General features: G+C 42.6%; 1 protein-coding gene across 4 annotated transcripts in view; it reads right to left on the reverse strand.

Moving 5' to 3' along the window:
• ephb2b (eph receptor B2b) overlaps positions 1–21,099 on the reverse strand; it is a 98,410-nt gene that overhangs the window by 47,884 nt on the left and 29,427 nt on the right. For all 4 annotated transcript variants that reach the window (XM_037250786.1, XM_037250783.1, XM_037250784.1 and 1 more), the window contains exons 2-3: positions 11,866–11,945; positions 426–1,110 (exon numbers count right to left, since the gene is read on the reverse strand). In XM_037250786.1, coding sequence (XP_037106681.1) covers positions 426–1,110; positions 11,866–11,945 — 765 coding nt within the window. The remainder of the gene's footprint in view (positions 1–425; positions 1,111–11,865; positions 11,946–21,099) is intronic.

The raw sequence follows: 21,099 nt of genomic DNA on the forward strand, positions 1-21,099 counted from the left end.
TTTCAGTTCAGCTGGCGCCAATTTGGAAGGCTAAAAGTCTGATCTGGCTTGTGTTTGCAGCGGGGTGTGGCTACAATATGTCAGAATCCTGGTGTCAACGATCAATCAACAGACGGAAGAGGAAATCTAGCTCTACCCACTTTGGTTGCCCGTCTTCTGAACTACTATTCAATTTTCAGGTTAATGAATAATGATTGATATTCGATTAATCGTTTGGAGGCCTTGTTAGAGGACTTGTTAATAGTTGGTCTATGGAATATGAATCAAGCAGGTAACTCCACTTATTTTTACCTGAAGATTTACTTTTCCCCCAACATACAAAAACAAAATTTTCATTTTACGTAAGCCCGATTCATCCAATAACAACTCTAAAACTACCAGACAATAAAAACATGGGCTTGAAGACAGAACAAAAAGAGACGTACCTCGACACACGGTCCCGTTTTGCGCCGCCTCGTTGCCAGCCTTGCACATGCAGCGTCCGATGGGTACCATCCATTCGCCGTCACCGTTGCAATACAGCTTGATGGGCACGTCCACCTCCTCCGCGTTGGAGATGCAAACCCCCCGCGCCGCCACCAGCGAGGTGCTCTCCGCCCCGGACAAGGTCTCTTGGAATAACGCCCCGTTGGTGATGATGCGAGCGCACTTTCGGTAGAAGACCCGGACGGCTATGAGGGACATGCAGCCGCCGTAGTCCTGGAAGGCCAGGTAGAAGCCGTTTCTTGACACGGGGCCGAAGCTGCGGACCTCGGTGTTGATCTTCATCACTCTCCCGCCGAGGTCCACCTGGGAGAAACTTTCGTCGGCCGCTATGGTGTCCACCTTGATCCAGGGGTTCTCCATCCAGGCCGGAGAGGTCCTGGTCGCCGTGTCAGCGTCCGACTCATAGTAGTAGAGGTTGAACGTCTCTTTGCAGGAGCCGGGAACATTGGGGATGCTGCTGCAGTCCCTGACGGAGAACTTCATCTCCACGTGAATTCTCTGCGCGCCGCGCCGCCGGATGTATTTAGTGCGCACCCAGTTGTTTTGGTTGTTGTCGAAAACGTTGCACACCTGGTAGGTGCGAATGGTGTTCATGTTTTCGTCGTAGCCGCTCACCTCCTCCCACTGTCGGAGAAACACAGTCGTCATTAGCTTGTTCTTTCTTGAGTTCCGGCCAACAAAGATTGGCTGTATCTGTGGCCATTTTAACAGTTAAAATTAAAATTGTATGATTGTTTAATGACTTTGGTAATATCAGACACAATATAAGTGATAAAATGCATGTTTTATTGAGTGAAGTATTATCTTGTATTATAATCAGTAATTCAATAAACAACCGTAACAATTAAAAACAGTTTATTTATTTGTAAGTGAGTGAACAAATTCATCCAATTCAGCAGGGAATGAAAAAAATAAATAAATCACAGCCGCCACTGTAGAGAAGTAGAAGGTCGACATGGTTCTCATTAGGAACAAACAGTAATAAACCTCCGTCGGTTTCTGTTTTCCACCCAAAATGTGTTTGTTGCCATGCGCACTTTGAAAAAATGTAATTATCTGCGCGTAATCAGCTTAAGGCGACATTGTGATTAAATTGATTACACAGTGCAAAGAAACATCACATCTCTTAGTTAAAGAGATTCCACCCAAAGAAGAACAAAATGAGAAACAGCTTTTTTTTTCTTTTTTCCCCAGCATGTGTTTTCTGAGCCCGGAGGTCCTGTTGGTACGCTTTGAACCTTGCGCCCATTAATTTGATCAAGCTGATAAGGTCATTTTCAACACTGAATATATAAACAAGAAAACAAGAGGAGCGTGAGGACCTCAAGAGATGCAGATACTGTAGATTCTTAGCTTAGCGTGAAGCGTGTTATTCTTTAGATACAGATATCAGTCACGATTGGAACCCTGAACTTCTTTACAATTATAATATCCATTATTGTATTGTGCTGCCCATTTAATTAAAAATATAGTCCAAATTGTATGGACTCATTAAAGTTCCTATGCGAGTGTGATAATGCATCGTCTATCTGTATCAATGTTGAACTTGATTGCATCATCTTTCCATATATTGTGGATTAATTTTGTCTTAGTTTTAATTACACATACGCAAAAGAAATTAATCTATTTTTTCCCCTTATCGGGTATTTTAAGCATCTCACGAAAGCGCTCACTGCACAAGTAATTGCATTGCAGTGACAACAAAGGGTACGTTATTCTATTTCTATTTTAAGAACACACAGAGCAGGAGAAAAAGACAATACATGACAGATGGCCAATTCATTTGTATTTCCACTCGCTGTTAAGTTTTTCGCCAAGTAAATCTGCACTGAAGTCATGATCCGTGTCTCGCTTATCCACAAACATTGGCGGAAATGTGTGGCTGATAACATTTAAGGATAAAATGCAACCTCCTGCTTCATTTTTTTTTATAGTATGCCAGGCGGTGTTAACAGCGCGTATCATTTTAGCCCTTGTTGAAGGACTGTGATTTGTCGTATTGGGTGGTAAAGTCAGTTCGTAATTATACTTGCTTTTTTCAATCAAAGTGTTCACTGAAGCTTGAGCATGACTTGAACCCTTCTGTTATTCTGCATGTTAAATGGAGTCACTGTATAAACAGATTTTGGGGGTACATCAATTCTTTTGCTTGATTTAACAGATGTAAGTGACATTTTAATCACAATAGTTTATTTCAAAGTAATGTACTAAATATAGATTGGGCAAATGATTGCAATTTTTCACCACAATTTTTAAATATTAATTCAACAGGCGTGATGTGCATTTTTGGGGATATATATTTTGGGGATTTTATTTCAGAAGTGGGTGCTTATGATAAACCTGCAGATGTTATCAGACAGACCGACTAACATTATTGCTAATATTGAGCAACAGACACGAGGGATTTTTTTTTTTTTTTACGATAGCATGCTGATAAATAAAATTTGGTGCTCTAATATTAATGTTTACCAAAGTGTTGGCTTTAATTGGAGAAAATATTCTCATACTGTAATTCCTTCCGAAGACGCTGAACTTAAAGTCACTGTGCTTTACATCACAGTCGGGAAGGGGGAAGTGGGTCAGACGTGCTCACAAGCGACTTTCGTAGTGCTGCACATTGTATTTATTTATTTATTTATTTATTTACTGTCTAATCAGTTCTGCAAATTAGAATGAAGGAAGATAGCCTTAAAAAAAAAAACACACTGTATGTATATTAATAGAGGTTTGAGCCCATGTTTCCGAGCCTGATGTGACACTCAACTCGCTTCGGGCGACATCGCATCCGACATTGTTGTGTCTTTTGTATCCTAATGGAGCGCATACTGTAATGGCTTCCTGGCACGGTGAAAAGCTTCTTTTCACTTCAGGCAAATCCCGAGAAACATCAATCACATCCAGAGCAACGGATAGAATATTCCACCAAGCGACCGCATGAAGACTTATCGAATTCACCCGGAATCTGTTCTGCATTTTACACACCAAAGTAAGACCTCTCTCTCTCGGTTTCTCTGTCCGTCTTTTTACAGATGTCTTCAGGCCCCCTTGGCCGCAGATCAAGGGCATCAACATTAAACACTATGCACTGGCATCAGCAAACAGGTCGCAACCTTGACCTTGACATCTCAGCTCGAGGGGGGAAAAGTGTTTCTCAACCCCAGAGAGCAGCTTTGCATCAGCTGCAGTCGCTCCACTTCACAGTTGATATAATCTCTCAAATTAGAGCCCACTTAGCCAGGACTTTGACACATTTTGACGGCGGCCGGGGAGGGGAAAGTCAGCCCCTCTTGTTACAAAAACTGGCATTCCATCAAACACTCTGTGTCTAATTAGAACGGCTCAAATTCTTTATTCCCATGTCCTAATTCATCACCATTGAGTGCGATGCTCGGTTTAGCCCATACCATTTCCAGGGCGAAAACTAAACAAAAGAAATGGACACATGCGGCCAGGGATAAAACAAATACTGACACGGACAAACTTGTTTAGTGAGATCAGAAAACTTTCAATCCGTTGTCTGACAGGGAACATAGTTGGTGACTTGGGTGGGCAACATGGTCTCTTTTTTAAAGCAATATTGTGGAATCACAATACTGTGAAACCTACTGGCTTTGGGAGTTGGATTCTCAATCTATATTATTCAATATTTTGTATTTGCGTGAGCCAAAACGTCACTGCCATACTCTGACAACATCTACAATTTTGTGGTGTCTATTTGTCTGGTGTATGGAGTTCAAATTTGGTAGCAATGGGCAAACTGTCGGAAAAGTCAAGACCACTGGAAATGTGGCAAAATGACAAATGGTTGTTCCATCCTAAAATGGCAGACTGTGACTTTTTGTGCATGCCTTCTTGAGACTTTTTTGTGTGTTTGCTCCTAGGGGGCTGAATTTTGTATTTTAACTCTCGCAGATAAAAATATTCACCTTATAGAACATGGCTGCAAAGTTTGGGGTGTTTTGGAGTGTGGCAATACTCTCAAAATATCAACTTATTTTGCTTCCAAACAGGATGAGACAGGATAGAGATACGCTGGCACCGTTTCTTTTTGTTTTTTTTTCCTAAGCACACATTATCATCGTAGGTCAGAAGCAGCCATTGACCTTTCCCACTTGCTGACGAGCGGCAGGGAAGCCAAGGGCCAATTAAACAAGAGCAGACCATCTGCAGCTCACAGGACGCTCGTAGTTAGACACAAACTAATACAGAGACAGGTGGGGGGCTATTGGGGAGAAGCCATGGCGGTCATGTGGGAGGGGGAAGCGGTTGGGGCAGCAAAAAAAAAAAGACCCCAAACAAAATGTGTTGTGCTGGAGGGGCCCCTTTTTGTCCTGTCACAGCTCCTTTGGCCCGCTTTCATCACGGCCAGTGGAGGGAAGCAAATGGGGCATAATAAGGGCCTAACGATCAAGCGCCGAGTGTGAAATTAGAAGAAACGTCTTCATTTTCACAGCTTTTGGTTGGGGAGTGCTGCGACAGGGTGGTCATGTGTTTTAAGCAGCCAAGGTGGAGGTAGCGCGGGTGCTGCATGTCGCCAGACGCTAGTCTCAGCCCTTGAGGTCTTCACGTGAAAGCAGGAGTAGAAAGTGGCTTATTCTCTGACGTTTGTTCCAGGGTTGTTTTGGGGGGTGGGCTCTTATTCTAACCTGTGACGATATGACCAGCTGTTTCTTTGTGAGTTTTATATCATACCAGTGATTTTGTGTCATTTGGTGGATGCAGGTTTTTTTCAGTATTCAGGTGGAGAAACATCAATATTTGTCTTCTTTTAGTGGTTTAATATTTATCAGTTTAATAATTAATTCATTATATATAAGTATATATAATTATTAATTATAAATGTATAATTATATACAATAATTAAATCATTCAATAATTATTACCGTTTTTTTCCATGTATAATGCGCCCCCATGTATAATACGCACCCTAAAAATGACATGCGGATGCTGGAAAAAACCTGTACCCATGTATAATACGCACCCAAATTTTGACTCCTACTTAAGTCCGTAAACGTAAAATTATTTCAGAAAAAAGATCACCTTTGGGAACAACCGGATGTTATTCTGCCGGTCAGTATCACTGCGCATGCAGTAGCAAACTCGATAGCGAAGAAATATGTGAGACTCTCAACGGGATCACCAATATTTGAGTGATGTTCCAGTTATTTATCACAATTATTTATTATTACCGTATTTTCCGCCCTAAAAGGCGCACCGGATTATAAGGCGCACCTTCAATGAACGGCCCATTTTAAAACTTTGTCCATATATAAGGCGCACCGGATTATAAGGCGCATAAAATAGAAGCTATACTGCAACAAACTGAGGTTGACTAGGGTTGCGGTATGCATCCACTAGCCAATAACCAACGAGCCCTCTGTAAACAATCGCGTTTCTCAAACGATCTCCTATAAAATGATCGGAACTGACTAAAGTTCGATCTTACGCATTGGTACTACTTACCTATGTTTCCCTTCCATATCGATCCGTAGATTTACTCGAAACATTAACAGAGCAGCCTATTTTCACATGAAATAGCCTGGTACGTATAGCAGCTATCGTTATAGCATTAGCCATCCGCAAAGTCCCACGAGCCTCAGCTCGCAATCTCCCATGAGCCTCAGCAAAGTGTAAACAATCGCGTTTCTCAAACGATCTCCTATAAAATGATCGGAACTGACTAAAGTTCAATCTAACACATTGGTACTGCTTACCTATGTTTCCCTTCCATATCAATCCGTAAATTTACTCGAAACATTAACGGAGCAGCCTATTTTGGAATGAAATAGCCTCGCGGGTACAACAGCTATTCGGTGACGCCCCCTGACTACAGTTACCGTAATGTTGGGAAGCGATGCGACCTTGTAATTTACTAGTCGTACTAAAACGTACTGAAACATTTTGGCAGAGCACTGTGTACAACCAATATGGATCAACAAATTCATCAATTGATCCATATATAAGGCGCACTGGACTATAAGGCGCACTGTCGGCTTTTGAGAAAATTTTAGGTTTTTAGGTGCGCCTTTTAGGGCGGAAAATACGGTATAATAATAATATATATATAATAATTATTTATTTATTATTCATAATTGTCATGGTGATCTTTCTGGTGATTTCTTAACTAGGCTGGATGTATTTTTTTTGTTGGCGTTGATTTCTCCGACTGCCCAGAAAGGCACCACCGCGATCAGTTATGTTAAAATGAAAAGAGAGGAAAGTGACGTGCGGACATGTGAAAAAGGCGGCTCTGTATGGGAGAGAAGTTGAAGAGGAATAAAAACACCCTTGGAAACCAAAACTTGCCCCTCGTCGTGACTCGGAGCCGCAACAAATGTTTCGGATTTGTGTAGGGTACATTGTGACAGCAAACGAGCAGGTGATCGAGCAAGCGTCTGATACGAGAGCATTGCGTTCGTATGGAGCGTGTTTGAAGTGAACAGCAGAGAAGAAAGGAACAAGGCAAAGTGTTGTGAAATAAAACATTACCTGTAATACGCATTTTGTTATTTGCTGATTGAAACTGCTAATTAAACTGTGAATTGAAACTAATAGGTAGAGAACTGAACTCTCGCTCTTTATATATCCGGTCTGCGATGGAGATTAAAAAACAAACAATATTTGACAATAACACACCATCAAGGATTGCACCATCGCATCAAACGATGTGTCGTCAATTATGAATTTTACTGACTAAGTGTGTTGGGCAGGATGGCTGAATGCGATGCGCGATTGACAACAAACAAGAAGAAAGGTGATTTCAAGTTTTATTTCGAGGGAGATTTTCTTAAAAAAAATTAAAAAAAATGTACCCATGTATAATGCGCACCCCAGATTTTAGGACAATAAATTAGTTAAATTTTGCGCATTATACATGAAAAAAACGGTATTTACGTCTTGATGGTGACCTGCATGTATTTGCCAAGACCTTGTGACTGATAACTTTGCAAAGTCTCAAAATGATGACATCAAATTTTTCCATCATACTCCACCTAAATTAGCTGGCACAGTCTGAAAAGCTTCAGAATTTAGCGCATCTGTTTATCTTATGAGAAACATTAGAACTGTAAGCGAGCTTTGGGGTCGTATGTTCCTAAGCCAAAAAATACTTTCTCCCGTGTCATGTCATCTGTCATGTCATCTACTGTATATTATTTATACGAGGCCTCATATCAGCACAGCATCTGCTTCTCAGCAGTAAAAGAGTCCGGCAGCAGTGGGGATATGCTCCTGACACTATTTTTTTTTTCTAAAAGCTGTGGTGTTGGCGCTCGCATTGTGAATTTCAATGTACACAGCACTCCGAGTGCTGCCGACGCTACATCATCACTGACAGATGTAAATCAATTATTCACATCGCTCCATTTTCTCTTTCCTCGGAGGATGACTCACATTGCGTCAAAAACATACACCTCTAAGGATCTAGTTGACTTTTGTATTCACTCATAGGTTGTCCCTTGTCATTTGTGGTCAGTGTAAATAGTTTGTAATTGCATTTAATAAATGGAATCTGTGACATATTTCTGCACTGGTTGCCTTTAAAGTTCTATTAATCTTGATCCTTGGGGTATTTCGATGAAAACGTCAATTAATTTGACACGAGTCATTAAGACACCTGAGAACGGTCTTAAATTGTGAAATGAAAGCATAACAACCCCTCCTTAATGTCCTAACGATATTTCTCTGCTATTTTGGATAACTTGTGACACACTAAGAATTACGGCATTACGACGTAATAAAAAAAAAAAAAAACGAAGACTCCATGTCGCCTGGTGGAAGACCTCAGTCGGGCTTATACATTAGCTCCCTGCCGCGCACCCGTTCACGGCTAACTAGCTGTTGTTGACAGCGCACTTCAGCACCTACAAGTAGGTCACAGGGTCGAACCAGTTCTTGGTGGCATTTCTGCAGCCCACTTGAGGAGAACACGTTAGCTACTTAAGTCTGCAATGCTGGATTGCTCTTCACAAGAGGAGTGTCATATACTTGATCTGATGCTTGGTCTACGCAAGCAAGGTTATTTTTGAAAAGTTGCAATCATCACTCCACCAGCTAAGAGTGATCACAGAAAAACACAAGTATCCAATATTATGGACTGCCGTCCAGAGGTCCCAAGCTGAATATGTAGTATGGAAGAAGTGGAGTTAAAAAAAGACCTCTACAAAAGACCTCAGATAAGGCGATATTATTATAAGAACATTAAAATGGTGGATTTTCTGTTGGATTTAAGATATGGCTCTAAGGAACTTTTTTGTAGGCCAATTTTTAGTAGTAGGCTGCTTCATTTAAAAAAAAATATGGGCACTACTTTTTTTTAAAAAAAATAGCTTCAGATGTTAAAAATTAAGCCATTTATTTTCTTTTGGTCGTCGGCATGTCACCACATATTCACTGAAGCAATTCTACAAAATTCGCAATGCATACTTTATTATTCCTAAAACATGCTGTCTGCGCCGGTTAACCAGCATGGGTATCAAGAACATCCCCATACCGCCCGAGGAAAAATTGTGCTCCATGTACATTTTCCACCCGTTGTCAGTGCATTCGGGGTTAAGTCTGGCTGTCATTTTTTACAATTAAAGGGAAGATTCGTACGAAAAGAGCTGCGGGCGCCAGAAAAAAAACACAGGAAGGAAAATTCCTCTGTGATTAATTTGACATTCTAATGTATCGTAAAGCGGGAGTAGAATAACGCCAACTGACAGAACATTTCTGACTTTATATTCTGCTTATACATGTTTGGATTTCCATCGGGCCGCAAAGTATCTGGTGTCACATCGGGAGGAATTTCATGAAGCTCAAAAAGCGCTTGGCTTGGATATTACTGATCCACCGGTTGAGCCCGTGGAACCCAGCATGTACAGTATGTGCACATAGCGTGTGTGTGAGTTTCTCCACCTGTTGAGCTGGGCCTAAGGGTGAGCTCAGTGCATCATGCTCAGTCGCCCTTTGTTTTTGCCACAAAATAACGTAGCATCTGTCGAGCATGAGTGGCACCTGTAAAGCTGTCCTGAGTACTCACATTTTCCCGGGCCAGGCATTACGTCCGGCCTGGGAATGCCTCGGGATACCTCCAGAAGAGGCGCTGCCACCACAACCCGACCCCGGATGATGGACAGATGGAAGCTTAATGGGTCAAAATACCGCAACATCGATCCGCGTTGTCCCGTGCGAGCAGTTTCCCATTTATGTATTAGCATTAAGCTAGCCAACTAAAGAGCAAACGGATCAGAAAGGGACCACCTCTCAGAATCAGAATCAGCTTTATTGTCAATTCCTTCATGCTAGGACACACAAAGAAACCGAAATACCGTTCCCCCTATCCCACGGTGACGAGACACAGCACACGATTAACACACAAGTAAAACAACGGGGAGAGAGTTCAGGACCCCAACAGCCCGGAGATCACAAACTTCGCCAGTGGCGAGCAGTGCTGGCATCTCACAACAAAGTCCCGGCACCATTCTTCACGGCTGTAGACGCACAGTCCACCTCCACGCGATGTTCCCCCTCGTACAATGGCCCGGTCCGCCCGATAGCGCGCCATCCGCTCCAGACGCACAGCAGCTACGCACTGTCCGGTCCGCAGAACTCAGCAGGCATGTTGATGTCCAGCGATCGAACGTCCGCCAGAAGAATGGAAGGCACGGCCGGGCGAGCTGGGGTGGCCGCCAGCCAGGCCCGGACGCCCAACCGGGGGAAGAATAGCAGGCGAGTCCGGCGACGCTCCAGGACGGCGCAGACCGAGCGCCTTTAATGTCCCCGCTTCAAAGTTCAGGTCGCCACAAAACTCGCTTTCGCCGATGTCGAGCAGAACCAGCCCGCCGCACTTGAAGCACAACCCGGTACGACGAGACGAACACACAAAACTGGCGGACAAACCCACATTAAACGACAAAACAAAACACCGTTCGGGACAGAGAGAGGCCGCAGCGTGTGCACGCGCCGCCATCTTACTTCCTCTGTCACCATTCTAAGAAAAAAGTTAAGGACCAAAGAAAAGAACAATCTGATCCGAAGATAAGAAAAAAAAACAATCAATCCATGTCAATATTTTGTTATTACCCTGAAACATTTGTATAAATAAAAGCCCCATAAAACTCCTGAAAGATGTCCGGTAATGCTGGATAAATAAACGTCCCTGGCCACGACATGAGGAAATGCGGTCATGAAAATAACTGACAGACTCCGATGATGGCAGGAGAAAAAGGAAGCCGTTAGACCGCGTTGCTTGTCAGGAACAGCAGGAAGGCGACAGCGGGCGTTCACAGGATGGAGGAGATGAAGAACATCTTTAAAGTTGTTATCATGGAACCGGCGAAGGCCAGCCTCACCAGCGCGACGGGAGCTAATTCAAACCATCTTTATTACAAACCACAGAAGCGTAAATAATTGAGAGAAATTGGCAATGGGCTTTTTTGTTGTTTTCTTGGGGAAAGCTCCAGAAAATAAGTCGACATCTTCCCTCTTTTTGGTCCTATCCTAGAGAAGACGGAATCTAATGGCACAGAAACGATGCAAAGCCGAGACACTGGTTTTGGCGCGCCTGCGCACCCTGCATGTCTTGCATGTGGCCGCCAGGAATGCGGGAATCTTGGCAGCCTCGGTGGAAACGTTAAGCATCAAACGACGCCATCGCCTCCGAAGCTTTGCGTCTGCATCGGCAAACTATTTAGCTCTCAAGTCTGTGATGGTTCAATGGGTCACAGAGGGGATCATTAATGCAAATACAAACCACATAAACAAAACAAATAACTCAGAAAGTGCCTCGCAGTTGTTTAACTAACAACAGAGACAAAAATTGGACCATTTTTTTATTTCCTATTTTGAAGTAGATGTTTGATTGCCATTATGTTTGTTTTATGTTGTAATGCGTTAATGTGTGGGAAATAAATTAGCAGAACTAATAGCAGATTATGGGCCCTAATTATTTTATTATTAGTAACCAGTTGATTATTTTTTGAATGGAACTAAAAGGACATTGTTTTATTACAATCCCCTCTGGCACTTTTTTTTCTTTTGCTAATATTGCGATAAAACAGATTATCATGATAATTTCACTCCAGACAATGAAGGTATGACTTTTCCGTATCGTTTAATCAAAAAGATCGACTTGGTGTCTATTCCTATTGGGGTCTCTAAATGAAGTGCAGCCCCCCTCAAAACACCCACTGGGCTCCTCCTTTGGTTGGTTCCCGGCTCATAGATTCAACTTTGACCTCAGAGTGAGAAACCCAAACAGTGGTGCAGAGAAACCAGCGCATTTGTCATGGAGATTGAACAAACGTACGCACGCTTACAAAAAGCAGAGGTTGACCACACACACTCACACACATGACTTTGACACTTTTGGCAAATGATGCGGCCGGAGTGACTCACGCTGTTGTCGCTGGATCCCGACACCGGATAGACGGTCCAGCCGAGCTCGGCTGTGGCTGTGGTGGAGTCCATGAGTGTCTCTGCGGAAAGACGGACAGACGCAGGTCAGGATGACAAGGATTTACGGCGACCGCCAGATTGCTAGCTATCCACGATACTCCATCGACCTCGCAAATAAAAGCATCCCAAATCAGCCCCCTTTTCAACACAAGCACACTCATATGATTCAGGATTTTTTTTCTTTATTACTTATAACTTTAAGTAACTGACAGACACATGCAAACCGAACTGAAACAGTCAAACCGAAGCATTCAAACAGTTTTCAAAAGTCGCTCCAGAAAGCAAAGTGACTGACAGGAAAGAAAAGGAATCAGCGCGACAGACTGCCGATGACCTTCACTGAAAAGTGATCCATTCCACACAAATGCCAATCGTAGCTTTTTTAAATTTGACAGATGGGCAGTCTCGTCAGATATTTGACTTCCTTGGGGCTGGGTAGAAAAAAAAAAACAAGCGGGTGAAACCAATCGGAGGCCAGCGGATTATGTGGTGAAAAGAAACACCTCCAGTAATTGGGGTCAAAGAGAACGTGCGTTCCGTCTGTCATGAGGTCCTCTACGGACCGCATTCCGCCTGCTTGACCCGGCTGTCTATTATCTGCCGCTTAGACCATTCATGTTGTCACCTCGAACAACACTCCGCAGCCCACCCCCACCCCGCCTTTAGCCTCGGCCTCTTTGCTGTTCCCTACTTCTCAGCTCCTTAATGAACGTGGCCTCCTGATTAGGCTTGCTGTGACCCCAAAATGCCAAAGGGGGATTATGAGACACAGCTTCAAGTCAAAGATGGCAACGTTCTTGCACAAGCAAAGTTGGAGCTGCTCATATTTCAATTTACATAAGAAAAACCTCTGCATCCACTTGTTGACTTCAAGAGGCCCAGATTTCTGATTTCCAGATTTCCAGGCTTGAGCCACCGAGTTCCGCCCATTTCTAGCATTTCAACCATAGTCCCGACGAGCATAACGGGAGAATTTGCAGTTTTCACAAGTTGGGAAATGCTATAATTAGACTGATGAGACTGCAATAGAGCAGCCATTGGCGGGCTTTTGCGAGTGATGCCGAGCCAAGCAGGCAGTGTGGATGTTAGGCTGCAAAATGGTAATTACCCCACATAACCATGAGAATAATTAGTGGAGGAGCAGTGCGGATAATGAACCCCCCTCTGCGGCGGCTTGGGGAGATGGAGTGGGAAAGATTTCACAAAAATTTTTAGCGCACACAGATGACACCATTTTGTCTATTCTCTTTTTTTGTCCCAATTTTGACAATTTTAGTCTGTACTGCAAAATCAATTTGAAAACATATTCGCTATGCAGGCAGGCATGTAGGAGTAGAGTAAAGGTGTGTTAATAGCAGCGCCACGTTCAATACATTCTTGCCATGACCAATATGAAAGGTCAAAATCTGCAAGCCTCCACAAAAATGGTGTTTTGAATTTACTCAATTTTACTTTAAGTGGTTGTACAAAATAAAAACATTTACAGTGTCAGACAACCGTGGTCCAAAAGATGAGCAGTTTAATGTTTTGCCTTTGGTTGCTTGACTATACCCAACGTGGACCGAACCATGACCTTGAAACTCAGGAAGCAATGATTTTTGGCGCATCGTTTTACCACTAAGTAGCACACTTTTGCAGCGATGGGAACTCGAGTCATTGCGTCTTGGATTCCGGCTTGGAGTCGCAATTTTGATGACGTGACTTGGCAAAAAATAAACTTGACACTCAACTTGGGTTTGACCGTTGGTGCTTAACGTGAAACCCAACATTGCACTCGATAAATTGCTCAACAAAATAATTTGACCTTTTCAGTTTTCCGTCCTGAAACTAAAGGTTTATTTACAGTGACCCATGATCATGGTTAGCCGCGCTAAAGAGTGCGGCGGCAAGTGTAAACGTGGCGATACTGCCACATCACCGCATCTATCAGCGTGAAGAGGCAAAGTTTTCCCAACCGCCTGCCTTCTGCACCGCAGTATCTGTCGGCTGCCAGCTCATTGCCCCCCGTGGAGCCCAGCGGCACATCAGCTTCTGCCTTTGCTTTCCAGCTGTGGTGAAGCATGTTGGCCCTTCATCGAGAGCAAGACTTGGATGCTCGGAGGCTTAAAGGGGACGTATATTTGATAAATTTGCGGAGACATACGTAGATAAATGGATAGACATTACATAGCTAGACAGATTTCTCTCGTCAGTCTGCAGATGTGGGTCATGCAACTGACATTTCCAAAAACCAAGGCCAATGGAACTTTCGATGACATGACAACCGGTGACGTACTAGCTATGGCGTTGTATTTATGCTAGTAGCTATTTGTTCTCGCAGCTTGGAGTCAGAAGAGAAATTTAGTAATAAAAAGCTGAAGGTTTTGACAAGATTCTGGAGGTGAAAGTGAGATAAAGACAAAATCGAAGTGTATTTTCCCTTGTGGATGCAGCACTTCATCACCGAGAATTGAATTGAAGGTCAAAACAAACCTCAGGGAGGAAAAGTTATTCAAATCACACCAAATTTGCATGGTTATCATCTCAGATCATCATCACAACAGTCTGATGGACCGCAGAAATGTTATTGCTGAGTCCCACCATACAATTACTTGACTTCTTCAGCTATTGTCCAGCATTCTCAGAGGACCACTATGGTGCATTCCAGAGAACACTGAACACATGCGGCATTATTCTCCTCCAATGATTTATTGAAAAGGATTTTAGCGGTTGCAGCTTGACGTGAGGTTTGATGCCGTGCGGCCACGACACGGCGTAATGGATTTTCATCACACCGGTTGTTCCGGCAGGCTACTCTGCCACGCCACTGCCGCTGCTGTACTCTCCACTCCAAAGACAAACCGCAGCTCCTCAACTTCCTGCTTGCTGCTGCTTAAGTGTCTTTACATCTTTTGTGCGGCAGTGAAGTGTTGCATAAAAGCGTTGAATAACCGCTCGAGCTCATGGGATGATGGCCTCCATGCTGGCGGTCAAAGGCGCTTCTAAAACTTAGCCGCCTTCAAAAGCCCCCCCCCCCCCCTTCTGGAAATATGAAACATTCATGCACACGCGCTAATCTATTCACAAGTGTTAACAATGCGAGTGTAAATAATTCAAGTGAGAATGTCATTTATATGTCCTTTTTCCTTTTAGAAAACTGATTCCTCGGGGGGGGGGGGGGGTTTGGGTCATGAATATGCAATGAGAGCTGGGAGACTTAACCCCTGACGCTGCTTGCTGAGAGCGCTTCCTGCAACAATTGCCATCCGTGTATGACGGTAATCAACAATCCAAAGCTGGAAAAGTTTTTGCATAAATATTTTGTTCTTTTTAAGCCAACACACACAAAAAAAAGATACAATTTCAAAATGCTGTTTTCATTCTTTAACAAATGTGCCATTATGTGTTAGGAACTACTATGCACATATGTCTCAGTTGACTAATAGCAGTTTGCTAAACTAGCACATCTTTAGGAATGTTTGTCACAAAACCTACACAGCCAATCCGACATTGAAATCAGACTCAGTCCGGTTTTTACTTTCCTATTTTTGATCTGAACCGAATACAAAATAATATTTTTTCCATTTTTTATATTTGCTTTCCAATTGAAAATGGAAAGAAGGAATGATGGCTGGATTAGGGATTTTAGAGTTGATCTAGCCCAGTATCAACTCCAGCAGTCAATCCCATTTCAGGCACTTGAAAATAAAGCAATTTGGATTTCTGTCACTTGTACCAGTGCAAAACCAGTTTTGAGTAGTATTTTATTCTAGTTGTGTGAGCGTTGTATTGCTTAAATGTTCCAAACAAAACTGCAGCCTCCTCACATCAGTTATTTCATATTGTTTTGACGAGTGATTTACCCCTGCTTTTAACATTAGTCTGTCTTGCGTCCATCTAGTTTTCACCCTTGAGCTGAAGTGAATCGAACTGCAGCGGAGTTCTCTAGCAAGCGAGCCGAAACCACCTCTGCAAGGTTCCGACGATAGCGTTCAAATAAATGACAACAACAGAGTTTGTTTAACCCAAGCAAGCCTGGCAGCCTAAATATCTGCAAACAAGTCACATTCCACACATGACCAAAATCGGGAGTAACAAGGCAGCATTGAACAGCTACGCTGACTAATGGGCCATTTAAGCGATAAAGGAATACCACACACTCAGGAAGAAGGGTGTATGAGGAGGCTAGAATAGATTCATGGCAGGATAGTTGTCCTGCTAAGGAATAATTTAGACCAGCGCTTTTCAAACGCGAGTCCCTGAACACCTGGGCCTGTCAGACAAAATCATCAAAAATTCAGACCGACATATGGAGATGCCGTGCTCGTGTTCATAACACAAACATAATAAATGACAAATAAAATCCAGTCATGTTAATATGATTAAGACATGAATCTGACAATCCTGCATGAATACAATTGGCTTTATTTGTTTTTGGCAAAAGGTGCATTATTTTAGGAGGAGACTCCTATTTTATTTTTAGAAAAGGCATATTTTTTTAGAACATTGAATTATTCTTAATACTGTAATTGTCTTGTAAAGATTCAGTCTTATTAATATTAAGACTTAATTTTCATAACATTATACCTTTTTTCCTCAAAAGAATGCAAATTTGGTAGCGTTCATGACTTTTTCATGAAAATAGGCAACATAAAAATTATATTTAATTGGTAGAAGGAATATAACAGTGAGGTGGTTAAAACTCTTCCCTGGACCCAAAAATTTGGAGAACCTTTCAGACCACATGGCGTAGACCCAAATTTTTCATCCTAACAAAGATAAACCTGTTGTTAGATTTCCACAGTAATGCATGAAGTCTGGCGGGAGACATCTCCTCTCTCCCAAAGATTTATAACAACATGCACATTTTTGTTTTCCAAAAAGGCGTGTTTGGAGTTGAGAAGTTGATGTCGGTACTTTAGGGAGCAATGAAGTAGACCACAGAGCTCAGTTTCACCTCATCGTGTGTGGATACATTGTACCGGCGAGGAAAAAACAGGGGCGGAAGCTGGCTCGTTGGTTTTGGAGACGAATGGTGCAATGTGAAATATGGTTATGACACACAAACGCAAAGAGGCGGAAAGTGGCGCTCTCTCCAGAGCACCGAATGATACCGGGTACCGAGCAGGATGTAAGACAAGTGAGCTGCACACTGTTACCAGTCAGTGAGGCTTAAATTGTCAGCGAGGCCTAAGGGCCGGATGCAAGAACCACTGTTTTGCTGTACGTTTGAAAAAAGGTTCTGGCCCTCCTTGTGTTTTATTTTTTCAACAAAGGAACAATCGGATGATGGACTGAGGGTGTGTTATAGCTTTTAAAGTATCGTATATTTATAGTATATTTCAGTTTTAAAAAGTTTGAAAAATGCTTGTATTTTACAGTCATCAGTGCAAACAGCAACAAAAAAGATAGAGTTACACAATTGATTAAATAAATAAATATAATTAACTCATTGCCAAGGCTAACCAGTAGCTAACTACGTAGCATGACTGACATCAGTTCAATTCCTCCTTGACGTCTCTTCACAACGTGGAGGATAGCGAAGTGTAGTTAATAGTTAATTTAAAAAAAAAAAAAAACTATATTACATTGTTTTATTAGAAATGATAAGGAGAGTAGTAGGAGTTTATTTTCGATTTAAGGGTGGCAGGTGACCCTTAATACCACCAGAATAGATCCACCCCTGCCTCGAGAAATCCCATCTCCACACTCGGAGCCAAAACATGAGTAATCCAAAGAAAGCTGACAATCTTTAAAGCAGAACTTGCTCGAGGATCAACAATGCGATACGTTCACATCCCTGACGTTGATAAGGGGCAAAGAAGCAAAATAAACTATTTTTGCTTCTGAACCGAATTCTTGTTATTCACTGAGGCGTTGTGAACAGATATTTTGTTTCTATCTGGAGTTGCTAGGGGTGTTTCCTGGGAGGAAATGTAAGTGTCACAACCTCCACCTCATTATTTTGACATCATTGACCAGATGAATTTATTTTGAATGGCATGTCAAATTTAATACCTGTGTGTGCCATGGCTCATTAATAATGGACGGCACATTGCAAATGGCCTGGGGTCGGAGTGTAATTGCCCATAGGTGTGAATAAGCCTCCCGATTGGCTGGCAAGCATTCCTCAATGGACCCCGTGTTTCTTGCCAAAAGTCGACTGGGACAACCCTAATGACTGATGGAAAAATAGATAGCTGGATGACATTTGACTATTGCCATGTGGCAATTTGAAAAAAATAATGCTTGACCATCTTGTGTGATCAAATCAACAGGATTCATGCACGAATACAAACGATCCATGTCCTATTAAATTTAGAGTCATCAATGAACTTAACACCCATGTTTGTGGAATGTGAAAGGTATCTGGAATCCCCAGAGAACACCTGAGATTCAAACCCAAACCTCAGAACTGTGAGGCAGACACTAACCACTGTCTTCAATGTGCTGCACCCAACTGAACTCCTCGATGGAAATATAATTAAGCCGTATGCGCCACTCATCAAGTGATGTCTCAAGCAAACCATCCAACTCCAGTGTCACGTCAATCATCTGAAATTTTACTTTGACGTTTCATCCATCGTTGATGGCAACTGGCCTAAAATATTCGTCATTCCTGAGGGACAAACACCATATTTCACAGAAGACAAATTTGGCAATAAGACAAGAGAGGGATGAGTCATCCAAGCAATCATTAGCCGGGTGAAAGAAACCTGGCATACCACACTGAACGTCCGAAGATTTATACGTACACATTCCTTATGTCCCCAAATCCCAATCTCCCCAGTCCTGTTCAACACATCAGTAGTATACTTAAAATCCTGCAGCGGAAATTTGGAATGAATCCTACAAGCAGCACTTGATCGTTAGAAAACCACATCGCAGGGAAAGGGGGTCGTTTCAATGACATTAATGTATTCATAAGCAACGTGACGGTCTCGTGCCTTGGGAATACTTTGCATCTAAATGACACTAGCACTAATCACCTTGATGGAAACAATCAGTGCCACCCTGCCACGCCTTGCCTACAAGCCATTAGTTAAAAGTGCAATAATTAGAAATGTACGCAGCTCCGTGGAAGATTGACACGTTGCCTCTGCGATCCCCCCCACGGCACGTTTCGCTTTCTACGTCTACCAACCTCGCCCCGCCCCCCTCTTCCTCTTTTGTGGGTGTTGTGCTGTGCAGGTAATAACAATACGACAGGCCCTGCCAGCAAGCAGCACTGCTGACCAGCATTCATCGACTAACAAAGCTTGAGGTGAATTTATATATTCTGACGGCGGTGTGGGAGCAATGGGACCCATTTCCCATCATTGCCTGGTAATTAAGGACGAATGAGGGTGGATCACAATAGAAGTATTCCATGTTAAGTAACAATCACACTACAATATCAGCCCTTCATCATTTACTAATTTACCTATTGGTATTCACGAAATGTCCGATGCATGCGGCACACTCTTTACAGGTCTTGTCTTTTTTTTTCACACTCTGGGCTAGTTGTCAACCAAGAGTCTCGTTACGACCTCCTAGCTCAGACCTTCGTTGTCACGGTAATGAAAGTCTTACTTGCCAATGGCCTACAGGTAAAGTTAGAAGCGGCAAGCAGTAGGTCATTCCTCTTAAACACAAAGAACCCTAAAAACGGCTAATATCAACGAGGAGAAACAATTCCTGATCTTTGGTGCGTTTTGACGAAAAACCATGACCTGGTATGTTTTAAATTGTGGAAGAAAAATGCACAATTTGTCTCCTTTAATAAAATTAGGGATTAAAATGAATATTTCAAATTAGTGTTAGGGCTACGACTATAAAAGCTAAATTTGGGATTTCAAAGCAGGGTTTTAAGGGTTAAGATTTCAAGTTAAGCATTGGGTTTCAAAGTTGACAAAGAAAAATAACTAGAAGTAAAGCACCTATGTAAAATATACCGAGGTGGAAAAAAAACATAAAAAGCAAAATACAGTATATCTCCATTAAAGCAAAGTTGTTATTTCTTGTTTTGCTTGGTACATTTGTGCAGATTCTCAGTCATCAAGTTCATGGTATCGCACAAAGGTTGAACTAAAGGCAATGTAACAAATTCTTGGTTGCTGAACACGTTTCACCTTTAAATCTAAGAAAGTTCTTCAGTTCAGGGACGTGGCTTTGTGTGTTTTGCTTTGTACAATCTTGATCAAGCCATCTGTGAAGTGACACACGAGGCCGTGTCTTGTCTCACTCAAAGCTCTGACTTTAGTTTGACTTTAGCTACAAACAAAAGCATGTGTACACTACTTTGCCTGTGCACAAGTGTGTGGATGCTTCTGGCATCTCTTTTAATGGAGTCGATCTGTCCTTGTCTTGCTGATAAAAAGATCCCCCCCCACTATCTGGTACCTGGGCAAGCAGTTTTGGCCTGCAGATCACATGCCAAGTCAAACCATTAAAATCAGACAAACACTTCCATTTTATGAGCCATTCTACATGCATTTAAAGAGCACTTCTCCCTCTTCAAAGATCCGTTAAAAGCTGCTGTAAATTCCTGTGCCCAAAGCCCTGAGTTCTTATCTCATTTTAGGTTGAACCGTTAACCCGCAAGGTCAAAACCTGTCCTGAATCAAATGGAGTGATTTAAGGTCAAGGATGTTTGGCGTCTGCAGTTTGCTTATTAGTGTTTTCGCTAGCGAGCCTGGCTACAATCTGTCATCACAGCAAATATCTGTGGATTTGATATGTTTTGACGACACAAGTCAGGATCACTTGATCGCGCATATTGGGACAATCCATTTGGAAGCAATCTAAACATTGTTCTGCAACATTGCTGCCGCAAACAGTCGACGCCTGCCAGACTGCAAATATTTACAAAACGGAACGAGGCGCTTCCACCAGATGAAGACAATTGATAGTATTGAGAGCTAAATCTTCATATGATTATGTTTGAGTTAGACCGGGTTCTATCAAAGCCTCTCCAAAACTCTCCACCTCACGACAGCAAATGACAAGTGACGACAGCGATAGCATGTTCCCAGACACTTTCCATGGATGTTCTCCGTCATCCATCGAGTTGTTTGTCTCTGCTGTACAAATGGAGCGGCTGTGTCCCAGAGTGATCATGTAAATGTTTCACGCCGACTGTATTAATGAGACTGCGCCTCTCTCCGTTGTGGTTATGCTCAATCATTGATGTAAACGAACAGCTTGTGCCACTTT

Source organism: Syngnathus acus, chromosome 5 (genome assembly GCF_901709675.1).
Source record: "Syngnathus acus chromosome 5, fSynAcu1.2, whole genome shotgun sequence".
In the NCBI taxonomy this organism is placed as follows: domain Eukaryota; kingdom Metazoa; phylum Chordata; class Actinopteri; order Syngnathiformes; family Syngnathidae; genus Syngnathus; species Syngnathus acus.